At 46.3% G+C, this 13,976-nt stretch overlaps 1 protein-coding gene across 5 annotated transcripts in view; it reads right to left on the bottom strand.

Moving 5' to 3' along the window:
- The window catches only part of DACH2 (dachshund family transcription factor 2), a 912,520-nt gene that overhangs the window by 239,004 nt on the left and 659,540 nt on the right, over positions 1 to 13,976 (bottom strand). For all 5 annotated transcript variants that reach the window (XM_029606589.1, XM_029606588.1, XM_029606590.1 and 2 more), the window contains exon 4: positions 2,249 to 2,404. In XM_029606589.1, the coding sequence (XP_029462449.1) occupies positions 2,249 to 2,404 (156 nt within the window). The remainder of the gene's footprint in view (positions 1 to 2,248; positions 2,405 to 13,976) is intronic.

Below are 13,976 nucleotides of genomic sequence, written 5' to 3'. Positions count from 1 at the left end.
GGTGGCAATTGCTGCTCCGTGCAGAACACCCCCAAGTCATCTGTCAAGGGCAGCATCCGCTGTGCAAGTTACCCCTATTCTGTTAGGGTAGCAACTGACACACTGTGCAGGTCACCCCCAAGTCTTATGTTAAGGGTAGTAACTGCTGCTCCATGCAGGTTTCCACAAGCCAAATATTAAGGATAGTAACTGCTGCTCCATGCAGGTTTCCCCAGGCTTTATGTTAAGGGTAGTAACTGCTGCTCCATGCAAGTTTCCCCAGGCCTCATGTTACGGGTAGTAACTGCTGCTCCATGCAGGTTTCTACAAGCCAAATATTAAGGATAGTAACTGCCGCTCCATGCAAGTTTCCCCAGGCCTCATGTTACGGGTAGTAACTGCTGCTCCATGCAGGTTTCCACAAGCCAAATATTAAGGATAGTAACTGCTGCTCCATGCAAGTTTCCCCAGGCCTCATGTTAAGGGTAGTAACTGCTGCTCCATGCAAGTTTCCCCAGGCCTCATGTTAAGGGTAGTAACTGCTGCTCCATGCAGGTTTCCACAAGCCAAATATTAAGGATAGTAACTGCTGCTCCATGCAAGTTTCCCCAGGCCTCATGTTAAGGGTAGTAACTGCCGCTCCATGCAAGTTTCCCCAGGCCTCATGTTAAGGGTAGTAACTGCTGCTCCATGCAGGTTTCTACAAGCCTTATATTAAGGATAATAACTGCTGCTCCATGCAGGTTTCCCCAGGCCTCATGTTAAGGGTAGTAACTGCCACTCCATGCAGGTTTCCCCAGGCCTCATGTTAAGGGTAGTAACTGCCACTCCATGCAGGTTTCCCCAGGCCTCATGTTAAGGGTAGTAACTGCCACTCCATGCAGGTTTCCCCAGGCCTCATGTTAAGGGTAGTAACTGCCACTCCGTGCAGGTTTCCACAAGCCTTATATTAAGGATAGTAATATTTACACTTAAAATCAAGCAACTGTAAAACCCATACCAAATTACTGCTAGTAACATTTTTACTGGGTGAGCAGCCTTCTTGATAATTCAGACAATGCTACTTGAAAATGCTTTGCTTTTAGCCTTGGCCGTGGAAACAGCTGAGGCAAATGAGTTGAGCTGTAATCTGGTTACCAAAGAGACATGTGATACGCTTCCCCAAACATGACCAGTTTACTGCCTATGATGATCACTATAGACAGGAACAAAATGCACAATATTTTTTCTTCACATTCCATAGGATATGCTATGGGGTTGCTAGGCAATGTTATGACACAATGCTTGTTAATATTTCACACTGTGCCCTCTTCAGGAGAATAGCAAAACACAACAATGTCAAAATTTGTTAAATTACCCTTTGCTCCTAATTTAATACGGCATTTCTTTGATGATATGTCTGTTGGTGAAAGAATCATGAAGTAGTGTTTACATTTCTTTGCTAAAGTGCATTGATATATCAAGAATAAAGACTTGTTATTTTCTTGGGTAAATAAGATTACCCACCCTGTACACGGATGAAAGTAGATGTGGGGATCAACATTGGGCGTCCCTTTAACCATGAAAAAACTAGGTGGGCTCACAGACAGGGAGGTAGGTCAGGGGGAGGCAACCACGCGCAATATTTTGCAGGGAATAAGTATCCGCAGAAAAAGCAGGTGCAGATCTCTGCCAGTACCTTTTCCAAGACAATGGAAAAGTACGCCTGTACGTTCCTTTTGAGAAAGGGTGCAAGGTCCGCAGGAAAAATATCCCTGCAGGTTTTTAATCTATCCAGATTGATCATAATAAAAGACAAACAATACTACCTCAACCTTCCTTGTTTCTTTCAGAATGCGCCTGTATGCTCAGAAACCATTCTGCTAAATCTGCTATCAATTCAGGAAATATCTTTAGTGGCATTTTTTTTGTAGAAAAGGAACTACATTTTGTATTTTAAATTAGATACATCTTACTACTACTACTAGTGCTTTTCATTTCTATAGTGCTGTTAGACATATGCAGTGCTTCATGGAGCTATTAATCTAGGCAAGGCAAATATACTTGACAAAGAAGAGACTATGGGAAATACATTTATTCTAAAGTAATGGCTAAGATTTTACAACAGCCTCAAAAATGTGAGCTTTTAGACTGAATTTGAATTTGGTCAGAGAGGGAGCATGACGCACCGATTCAGGAAGTCTATTCCAGCCTATGGCACACATATCTCTTGTATTCTGAAAGAATACTCCTGGCATATTTTTTCTGCTTTGCTATCTTGCATACATACTGTTGGTTAGCAGGTGATTTTGCTGGAGTGGACTGAGTGGATGTGCACTTCCAAGGTTGTGTTGGCTTGGCAGCGTGGCATGACTGACACCATGCTGTGATCCTGTGGTGATTGGAGACTGAAGTTTCTCTTTATCCCAGGATGATTCACTGCCACCTGCAAATCCATATTGAAAAACAGTAAGCACAATATGTTTCATTTGGACGTTACATTGCTGAGCAGAACTGCAGTACAAATATATGTAATCAGTAAAGACCTTATTTAAAACTTAGAACAATAACGCTGGTGAAAGCTCTATAATGTAACCAGACTATTGATAAGAATTTTCAATAAATATATTACATTCATCCATATTATGGGGCAGATTTTCAAAGCCCTAAGCGCACCGGGCCTATTTTCAAAAGGCCCGGCGGCGCATGCAAAGCCCCGGGACGTGTGTTAAGTCCGCTATGCCCGGGATTCCAACTTGCGCCTGCCCAAGACAGGCATATCTCGTAAAGATACATTTTTAGGGGTGTTTAGCTTAGAGCTGAGGGGCGGGAGAGTTAGGGGAAGGGAAGGGAAGGTGGAGTGAGGGGTAGGAAACGAAGGAAGGCAGCGCGGCTCGGCACGCGCAAGGTGCACAATTGTGCACCCCCTTGCGTGAGCCGACCCCTGATTTTATAAAATGCGCGCGGCTGCACGCACATGTTATATAATGCGTGTGTATGTTTTAAAATCTGCCCCATATGTTTAGTCTTCATATAGAAATAAAATCCCAGTTTATCATCCTTATATACAGCGATGAATAAGGTTTGAAACAGCTACACATTAATATATATATAGAGAGAGAGGAAGAGAGAAATAAACAAACAGATTATTTTTTATTTATTTTTTAGACTTTTATATTCCACTTTTCGCACTTTTTTCAGCATTTCAAAGCGGATTACATTCAGGTACTGTAGGTATTTCCCTATCCCCAGACGGTTTATAATGATCATGAGTAATCCCTCACTATTAGGCTTGTAGCTAGAGCAGGAGATTCTGACCTTTAGGGAATTAAAAACTAAGGAGCATGCATACTAAAAATTGAGAGAAAAAAAGGGGCCACCGGACTGTGGTTAGTATACTAGCAGTTGACTATAGGCTCAGGACGTTTGTTAAATTTCATAAGCTAGATCATGTATTTAACTTTAGGTAGCGCGGGCTACATAAATAGCTTGATAACGACTGATAAACTCATTGCTATGCTATTTTAATGTTCTGCATAAATGGGCACATTAGCTTTTAACGTGCCCACATATGCACGTTGGCTGCAACCCACAATAGGGCCTTAATAAATAGTGCCATATTTAGGAAATGTGGTAAATACGTTTATCACACATGCTAAATACATAGGGTGGATTCAATTATAGTGACATGAGCAACTAGAATTTCCTGTTTACTTAATTTAAGAATTCTAAGATTTTTTTAAGTTCATCAGCCATGTCTTTGGTTTGGAACTGGTTAGCTGCAAGCCTGATTCTTGAGATCCCAAGCTGGGCAGGGGGAGGAAAGAGGAGAATTTCATGCCAGAAGTGCTCAGCTTGATGGCAGCAGACTGTGAAACTACCATAAATAGAGAGATCTGGAATCTAACTCCAGAAAATGGAATATATTCAGGAAATGTATTTCTCCTTTGAGCAGTAAAGCGTGGGATGAAGTAATAAAGACAAGACCATGAGCAAACTAGTTTAACATCTCCCGCTAACTCAGCCGGATGAACTCTTTCTCTGGCCAGCGATTTGGAGTGTGAGGGCTTCAGGTCTCCAGTTGGAAAAAGTATGCTACAGTGCTTTGGAGTCCTCAGCTCAGCCATAAAATAGCAAATGCAATGCGAACTGACCGACACTTACAATCTTTTGTATCCTTGCACATTAGTGGCACCTGAGTTCTTATCTTCCAAAGTCTATTAAACCATAGGGAATTCTCCTGGGTTAGTACATGCAACACAGTCACAGTTTTGATCTACGTCAGATGGTACATTTTAACAGTGAAATGAAAGCAAACACTGTTGTGTTGCCTTTGTGTTTCCTCTTTAATTTGCAGATCACAGAATAAGATGTTACCATGAAGCGATGTTTCCAACAGGGGAGGACAAATTTTACTCAAATGCAATCTTTCTACCTTGTCCTGGAATAAGAACATATGCTTGATATATCCAGAGAATGAGGTGAGATTACTTCAAAACAATGAGGTAACATCTTTACTATAGCATATGCAAAACATAAAGAAACGAACTGAAAGAGCCTTTCAAAAATGATGGGCTGAAGAAGTTCTGTCATGCACTCTCTCTCTCTCTCTCAATGTCTTCACATTCTCCTGTCCAGAGTCCCACTCTCTCCTCGTCTATGACGCTGCTTCACTTTGTGACACTGCCTATGTTTCCCAGAAAGTCAAAGTTGCGCTCCTGCTCAGTGTCACACACGTGATCCTTCTCTGTCACGCATGCACTCATTGGCTCATCCACAGTCTGTCGCATGCACTCACTTCTTTGCTCTGCACTCCAACTCTGTAACCTTTAGTGCACTTTGCATTTTGTGTGCTTAAGTGGCCTTAGCTCTATGGTCCCGTCAGCAGTGCGTGCTCTTGAGCTGTTAAAGGTAGTTAGTGTGCGCAATTGGGTTTTAGGGTGCAATAGCAGTGCGTAGCACATGCTATCAGTGTTTAGTGTACTTCAGGCAGCAAGTAGATAAAAATGTAAACAAAAATATACAGTGTTTACTCTGACCTGGCTGGACCCACTATTGTTGCAATATGGTGAGGACCCCCGAAGGACACAAAATCCATCACCCAGCTGCTTCCCAACTGCCCTAGAAAATGCTAGATAATTAGACAGTGAGGATTTCTAGTGAATTCCCTCCAGTGGTGGGCAATAAGAACTGCATCTGACAAAAGACAGAGGTTGATATTCAAAAGTCATTTAGACAGATAAATGAAAAGTTATCTGTCTAAATGGCTACCCGGCTATATTTAATACTGTATGCGGCTATACTTTAGCCACATAATTCGGGGGTGGTCCAGGGGTGGGCAGGAGGCATTTTGGGGAGGGCCAGAGCTATCTACATAAGTTATGGGGCTAACTCTGGTTGTCCTAAAGCTGGCTGGATATACTTATCTGGCTAACGTTAAGATAGCCGGGGATCTTCAGCGGTGCGGAGGAGCCACTGAGTACCCCGTTAAGTTAGCTAATTGGCTATATCTGGGTAACTTAACTAGACGCTTGGTGGCTGAATATCGGCCCCACAGCTTTTCTTGCTTGTTGAATAGGAACACATCCATTTGGATGATCAGAAGAGCTGCTGCCTGTTGACTAGAAGATAAAAAGGCTCTTCTCCAAGCATTAAATAATTTACTCAACAGTATGAAAAAGTAAAAAAAAAAAAAGCATTCATTTAACTTTTAAACTTCTATTAAATGCAGTTCAATTCCATCGAGCCAAGAAGTTATGTATGAATTTTCATAAATGTACTTAGCAATAAACGAATAAAGCAATATTATGGTCTTGGGAACACAGTAAATTTAAGACATTTAGGGCAACATATAATTGAATTTCTTCAATTTGGTCTATGGAAAACATATCCATAGTTAATCTAGTTAAGGAGAGGGCAATGCTGAATATTTTAGATTAGGGTAAAGAGCTATTAAACGATACAGATTTGACACATCCACATTACCAGATATTTATAACCTTGTCAGAAACATACTAGCAGAAATGACTGAAGCATCAGATATAAAACCAGTCTTGATTAAAGAAAAAATTAAGCACCAGAATGGAGATATTCAGAATTCTTTCTGATAACATTCAGCTAATAAGATTAAAACTTGCAAATGCAAGACTCGGAAAGATTAGTGGCCAAGAAAAAATGAATCACTCCATCATTTTAACAGAATGTTCTGGATATAAATTATTGTCACAGATTTATAATTTGTACAATGATGAACAGTACATTGACAGAGATGGATATGTTTCTAAGCCCTTGTTTACATTCGTTAAGCTGTTTTTGAGCTATTCACTGGCAAATCTCCACCACCGTAAAAGATTTCCTAAGCAACTAATGTGGATGAGTTCCATCAAGTATTTTGGAAAAGTGAATATACTGAAATCACTTAATATATGAGTTTGAAAACCGATCATTGAATATGTTGGGTACTTAATTTGCACACTTTAAATCTTTATATCTTCAATCCCTCATATAGTTAAAGAACCTCTTAGCAATTTCAATTTATTCAATATATATTTTTCTTTTAGTCAAAAGCTTTATATCAATTCAGATATCACAAATATGGTTTCATCTTTCATAGGGGTTTACACAGAAAAAAATGTGCACATAGGGAGAGTAATTTTATAACTGTGTATGTTGGAGGAGTCACTTTTTACAAAGCGGGAAAGGGGCATCAAATATCGCTCAATATCATGCTTATGCCTTGTTTAACTATATCTGACAGAGACTACCACACTTTTAGAATAATGTGCAAACTTTATTAAATATTAACTCTATCTAGACAATAAAATACTCACTATCACATTCAAACACATTCACACGCACCTAAAAACATATTAAAACCATTTCCAAAACATAGTGATTGCAAGAAATTCTCTTGAAATTTTTTAACAGTCAATATATCAAAATACAAACACAGAATTATCATGTGTAAGATTACAATAACTTTGTCTTCATTATATAATGTTCGCCGTAATCGTTGTTCTGTTCCAATAACAAAATTCACATCACTGTCCAACAAAAGATCTTTGTTTCTCCCCTCATGGGGCTTCCTCAGGGACTTGTGTCATAAGCACGCGAAGGCTGAATTTCACAATATAATTCTCCAATGTGATTGCCAATATCCAAAACTTCAACGAATTTTATACATCTGCTTTTTCTCCAATTTCATCATCGCTCATAATTCTCGGAAATATTTTATAATACGGTTTACATACCGGATGTGCCAAAGCACACTTCCGTTAGCGGAACTGACGTCCACGTCAACGTCAATCACATGTTCCAACGTCATGTATCTAAACCGTGTTGGATATTGGCAATCACATTATATTGGGGTCTCAAAAAGAAGGTGGACAAAACGATGAACTGATTGAGATGGAAATCAGTCTCCACCTTAGGCAGAAATGTAGGGTGAGTGCGTAGAGGGACCACAAATAGTCTAACAGTCATGGAGTGGGTCATGAGAAAGGGTCCAGGTCTTTTATCTCACATCAAACAGAGAACCTCCTCCATTTCAACCAGTAAGACTTCCTGGTGGAAGGCTTTCGGGAAGCCATCAGTATCTGTGACACAGTATCAGAGAGGTTGAGGGACTGCAAGACTACCCTTTCAACATCCAGGCAGTGAGGGCCAGCGATAGGAGTTTCGGGGGGTGCAATCTGCACTGATCCTGTGTGATCAGGTCGGAGGAGGTGCCCAGACATATGGGCTCCCAGATCAACAGGTCGAGCAGGATTGGGAACCAGACTTGTCGCAGCCAGTATGGGGCAATCAGAATCATGGTGCCCCTGTCCTGCTGGAGCTTCACGAGAGTTTTCCCCACCAGCGGGAGCAGAGGATATGCGTACAGTAGGCCCTTGCCCCAAAACCGGACAAAGTCATCCGAGGCTGGTTCCTTGCCCTCTCTGTACAGGGAGCAGAAGTGGATCACTTTGTAATTCCAGGGGTAGGCAAAGAGATCCACGTCCGGAATGCTCCACAGGCGGAAGATACTGTCCGCAACTGTCGGGTTGAGTGACCACTCATGGGGGTGGAATGTTTGACTCAGGCAGTCCGCCACCACATTCTCCATTCCTGCAAGATAAACTGCTCGCTAGAGCATGTCCTTGGACAGGGCCCAGGCCCAAATCTGTACCACCTCCTGGCAAAGCAGGAAGGAGCCTGTGCCTCCCTGCTTGTTTATGTACCACATCGCGACTTGATTGTTGGTCTTGATCAAAACCATCTTTGGGCCAGGAGATCTTGGAACGCTGAGAGTACATACCGGATTGCTTGCAGTTCCATGAAATTTATTTGACAACACGCCTCCTGCTCCAACCACATGCCTTGCGTGTGGATACTGCCCACATATGCTTCCCAGCCCAAGGTGGAGGCATTGGTGGTCAGTACCACCTTGAGGGATGGCGCTTGGAAGGGAAGGCCTCTTTCCAAGTTGGTCAGACTCTCCCACTAGGAGAGGGAGGCAACCTGCACTGGAGCTGAGAGGTCCTGGGTGGCCTGGAGCCACTGAGAGCGGAGTGTCCACTGCGCTACCCGCATGGCTAGCCAGCCAAGTGGAGTGACATGAACAGACTCTGCCATGTGGTCCAGCAAGCGGAGCAGTACCTGGGTAGAAACCGCCCGATGCTGGTGGATGGAATGCCAAGATCTGGGTACAGTCCCGGGGAAGAAATGCTCTGGCGAGAGTTATGTCTAGCAAAGTCACAATAAATGACAGTTGCTGGGAAGGGCTCAAATGAGAATTGGGTAGAATGATCACGAATCCCAGTGACTGCAGCACTTTGGCTGTGAATCAGAGGGAGCGTAGAGCACCCTCCTGCGTGATGCTCCTTTTGAGTCAGTTGTCCAGGTAGGGGAACACGTGAATTCCACTGCAGTGCAAGTGTGCCCCCACTACTGCCAGACATTTTGTGAAGACCCATGGGGCTGAGGCAAGGCCGAATGGCAGCACCCGGTATTGGAACTGCCTGAGGCCCACTAGGAAGCAGAGATACTTTCTGTGAGACGGGAATATGGCTATATGGGCATAAGCATCCTTCAGACTAAGAGAGCAGAGTCAATCTCCTTTGTGAAGGAGAGGGATCAGGGTGTCCAAAGAGACCATTTTGAAATGTTCTCACTGTAAGAACCTGTTTAAGACTCTGAGGTTGAGAATGGGCCGGAGGCCGCCTGTTTTCTTTGGTATCAGAAAATACCTTGAGTAGAATCCCCAACCCTGCTGAGAGCGGTGTACAGGTTCAACAGCTCCGGCTTTTAACAGGGCTGAGAGGTCCGACTCTAGGACTGCCCGATGTCCTGAGGGGCCCCATGTTGAGAGAGATGAGGAATCTGCCAGGACTGTTCTGAAGTTCAGGCGGTAACCATGTTGCACGATGGGTATAAACCAGCAGCCAGTGGTAATAGGGGCCCAGCGGTCTGCAAATAGTCATAGCTGGCCTCCAACCGGTGGGCAAGGAAGCTGCCTTCTGCTCTCTCGCTGTCAGTCAAAAGCCCGCAGCTGGACTTGGCTGTGGCGTGGGGGGCATGCTGTTGAGGAGGTTAGCCCCTGGTTGTGGCACATAATGCCCTGGTATGTGAAGCCGGAGGGTATTATCTCCTCTGGTGGTAAAAGGACTTGCGAGGACCTTGATGCAGGGTCCTGAGCCTAGAAGACTGTGGATCTGAGGCACTGGACGAGAGCTGCTGCAAGGTTTCATGGTGGTCCTTGAGCTGAGCGACGACGTCTCTGACCTTATCTCCAAATAGATTTTCTCCGGTTCAGGGTAGGTCTGCCAGTCCTTCCTGAACCTACGGCCAAAGGTCAGAGGCCCGAAGCCAGGCCATGCATCGGGCGCTAATGTCCGCAGCTGATACTCTGGCCGCCATCTCGAAGACATCATAGATTGCCCTCACCTCATGTTTCCCAGCTACCAGGCCCTTCTGTACCACTGCCTCCAGTGCATCTTGCTGCTGTTGAGGCAGGTGCTCTGCTAGCTCCTGAATTTGTTTCTTGCTATACTGAGACATATACAACTGATAGGAGGCAATATGGGCAATGAGCATTGCCCCTTGAAAAACTCTCCTTCCAAGAGCATCCAAGGCCCTGTGTTTGTGGCTGGGAGGGGCGGAGGAATGAGTACGAAATCTCTTGGCCTTTTTAAGGGCAGACTCCACAACCACAAATTGGTGGGCGAGCTGGTGTTTTTGGAAGCCTAGGGCTTGTTGGACTAGATAAAGGGAATCTATCTTCCGGTTAACCGGGGGAACAGACCCTGCGTGCTCCCAGATCCTGTATAGAAATTCCAAAAGAATTTCATGGATCGTGATGGCAACTATTTCCTTCGGGACATCCACAAACTGGAGGACTTCCAGCATTTTGTGACCGGCATCCTCCTCTGTGAGAAGATGAAAAGGAATGGCTTCCGCCATAGCCCTGACAAAGCCAGCAAAGGAGAGGACTTCTGGGGGAGAGCAACACCTCTCATCCAGCAGATTAGGCTCGGAAGGCGAGTCACCAGAATCCGCAGAAGAGGACTCCAATGAATCATCCCCCCAGGGATTGTATGGCGCATCCTCCTCACTGACGTTCCTGAGAGGATGGTGAGGGAGCCAGTGTCCATTCCCCTCTGTACAGGCATCAAGGGTTGTCATGGCAACCTTGGTGCTGAAGGCCTCAAGGGCATCGATGGTGCCAGAGGCACAGAGGACCCCTGAGGGAACCAATGACCCTGGGACTCCCGATGGCCTGGGAACGGGCTTGGAGAGTGCAGGTGTCTTTGAGGGACTCGGGTGCAGTTGCGTATCTTCCTCTTTGGAGGATCCAATAATCGGTATCGCTCTGGAGGGGGACCTCAGTGGCCGATGGGGAACCAAAGGGGCCCTGGGCACCGGATGAGTTGGTAGAATGTCCAACAGGATGTCGAGATGCTCCAGCAGGGGCACTAGCAGGATAGGTGCTGGCTCCAGCGCTGGAATGGGGCCAGCACCAGAGGCAGTTCAATGCTCCAGAGGGCTCGGAGTACCGCCTGGTGCACCCTGCGGTCCAACTCCTCCTGTAAGTCCGGTGATGAGAATGCAGATGACGGAGAAGGAGGAGGACGAGGTGTCACCAGAGCCTCCATGGGGGGCCGAGGAGCTCGGTGCCCGGCATCGCACTTGGTGGAGAACACCTGGGACTCCCGGGTTTGGAAGAGGATGTGGCCTCTTCACTACGTGGTCGTTTCGGAGGAGGCTCGGTATGGACCAGTGCCCTTCTGCAATTGGCACTGGCACCGTGTGACAATGATTGTCGGTGCTGATGTCTGTGTTTCCCTCAGTGCTCGACCCGGTCCTTCTCCAACGCCGAGGAAGCCAATGATCCAGATGCCTTGGAACAGTCAGACAACAGAGAGGGACGGTCCCCTGAGTCCTTTTCCTCATGAGGAGGGATCGGATGGGACGTAGAAGGTGATGCCGAGTTGGAAGGGTCTCCGCAACCCCTCGGTGTCGAAGAACCCGATGCCGGAGTCGATGGAGCTGACTTTTTGGTGCCAAAAAGCTGCTCCTTCTTGTTCAGCCGGGAGCGATGGCCCTTGGGGGTCATCTGAGCACAGTCAGGGCACCTGCGGACGTCATGGGAAGCTCCCAGGCAGAGGATACAGAGCTCGTGCAGATCCGTGAGAGACATGGTCCGCAAGCACTGGGGACACTTACAAAAATCAGAAGACACCATGGAAATAAGCTGGCAAGCGGTCGATGGCCGGCAGCCACTGGGAGGCAACATGCTCAAGAATCGACCATAAAGAAAGAGGGAAACACCTACCGAGACACCAGGGGAACAGACAGCGAAGAGAGACCCCGTGCCGAGAAAACACAGAGGAGAAATCCTCGATAAAAAGAAATTTTTGAAAATTTTGGAGAGAGCACCAAGAACCACGTGGTGACTGCATTGTGGAAAAAATGAGATTGAAGAGGGACCCTATGTGGCTGCATGATAGTGGCATGCTGAGCACGCTCAGTGTGCCAGTCAAAGTTTCTAGAAAGTGTTCTGTGCCGGGATCCATCTGATGATGTCACCCATCTATGAGGACTACCATCCTGCTTGTTCTAGGAGAAAATTATTTTTCACTCAATGCACAATTAAGCTCTGGAATTCATTACCGGAGATTGTGGTTAAGGCAGTTAGCATAGCTGGGTTTAAAAAAGGTTTGGACAAGTTCCTGGAGAAGTCAATAAACTTTTATTAAGCAGACAGACTTAAGAAAAAGCCACTACTTATCACTGTGCGATAGCAGCATGGGATCTATTTACTGTTTGGGATCTTGCCGGGTACTTGTGGCCTAGATTGGCCACAGTTGAAACAGAATACTGGACGTGATGGAACCTCAGTCTAACCCAGTATGGAAAATTCTTATGTTCTTATGTGATTTTGTGGTATGCCTGTATTTTCTTGTTGATTTACTATATAAGTATTATTAAAAATCTCGATCACAAAATTAAAATAAAATAAAACTAAATGAAGTAACTCTATGACAGACACTTGGAGGTGATCAACAACAGCTGGCATAGGAAATCAGATCTTCCAGTTCTCATGGACAAACTGACTAAGATCAATGAAATTGCCTAAGAGAGCCATGTATATTGACTACTGTACCTAAATGTGTGACTGTATATCCCTTTCAAAAGGCCTGCATTGTAACATCATTAACTTAGACCAGTGGTTCTCAACTGGTGTGTCGTGACACACCAGTGTGTCACCAAGAACACGCAGGTGTGTCACCACACTTCCCTGTCCTCCGCTGACCCAGCTGCTCCCCGGTCCTCCTCCTCCACCCGGGCTTAAAATGCTGTCAGCCCAGGCAGAATGCGGCAGGACAGCTGGAGTCAGCGGCATCGGCATGGTCTCTTCTTTCCGCTGCCCCCCCTCCTCCCCCGCGGCCCGGAAGAGGAAGTGGTGAGCATAGGGTGCGTGCGCGGGAAGAAGAGATCATGCTAGTGTGGTCAGAATCAGACGAAGAACAGAAGAGAGGCGCGGTCTGAAGAATGTGCAGCGTGGCTCGGAGGAAAATGAAGAAGAGCGTCAACCCCTGCAGCCGATGGGACTCCTCCTCTGCGAGGGCTGAAAATGAAGGAGGTTAGGGTTGGGAGGAGGCTGCTGCTGCTGCTGCTAGTTCCGGGGGGGGGGGGGGGGGGAGGAGGGAGAGAGAGTGAATGAGCAAGCAAGCATGTGTGTATGTGTGTGAGTGAGAGCCTATATATGTAAAAGAGAGTATGTCTGTGATTGAGAGCCTGCCTTTGAGAGAGAGAGAGCATGAATGTAAGTTTACAATTGGGAACCTATATGTGTAAGTTTGTGATTGAAAACCTGTTTGTGTGAAAGAGTATGTGTGTATGATTGAGATCCTTTGTGTGTGAGAGAGATCACGTGTATGTATGATTAAGAGCCTGGGAGGCAGATCTTATAAATCTGCACACACGCGTACTTTTGTTCCCGTACCAGGTGCGAACAAGAGTACGCGGAATTTCAATAGATAAGCGCGTAGCCGCACGTATCCATTAAAATCTGGGGTCGGCGCGTGCAAGGCTGCCCAAAATCGGCAGCCTGCGTGCGCTGAGCCGCGCAGCCTGCCTCCGTTCCCTCCGAGGCCGCTCCGAAATTGGAGCAGCCTCGGAGGGAACTTTCCTTCGCCCTCCCCCCACCTTCCCCTCCCTTCCCCTACCTAACCCACCCCCCCGGCCCTATCTAAACCTCCCCCCTACCTCTATCCCGAACGTTACGCCTGCTAGAAGCAGGCGTAACTTTGCGCACGTCGAGCCGGCTGCCGCGCTCCATGTTCCGGTCCGGGGGCTGGTCCAGGGGCCGCTGTCACGCCCCCGGAACACCTCCGGGCCGGAACCACGCCCCCGGACATGCCCCCGAAATGCCGCGTCACTCCAGACATGCCCCCGAAACACCGTGTCACTCCCGGTACGCCCCCGACACGCCCCTCCATGCAAGCCCCGGGACTTACGCTTGTCCTGGGGCTTGT

Source organism: Rhinatrema bivittatum, chromosome 6 (genome assembly GCF_901001135.1).
Source record: "Rhinatrema bivittatum chromosome 6, aRhiBiv1.1, whole genome shotgun sequence".
Classification (NCBI taxonomy): Eukaryota; Metazoa; Chordata; class Amphibia; order Gymnophiona; family Rhinatrematidae; genus Rhinatrema; species Rhinatrema bivittatum.
Note: the sequence above shows the minus strand (reverse complement) of the source record. Positions and strands in the feature narration are given on the sequence as shown.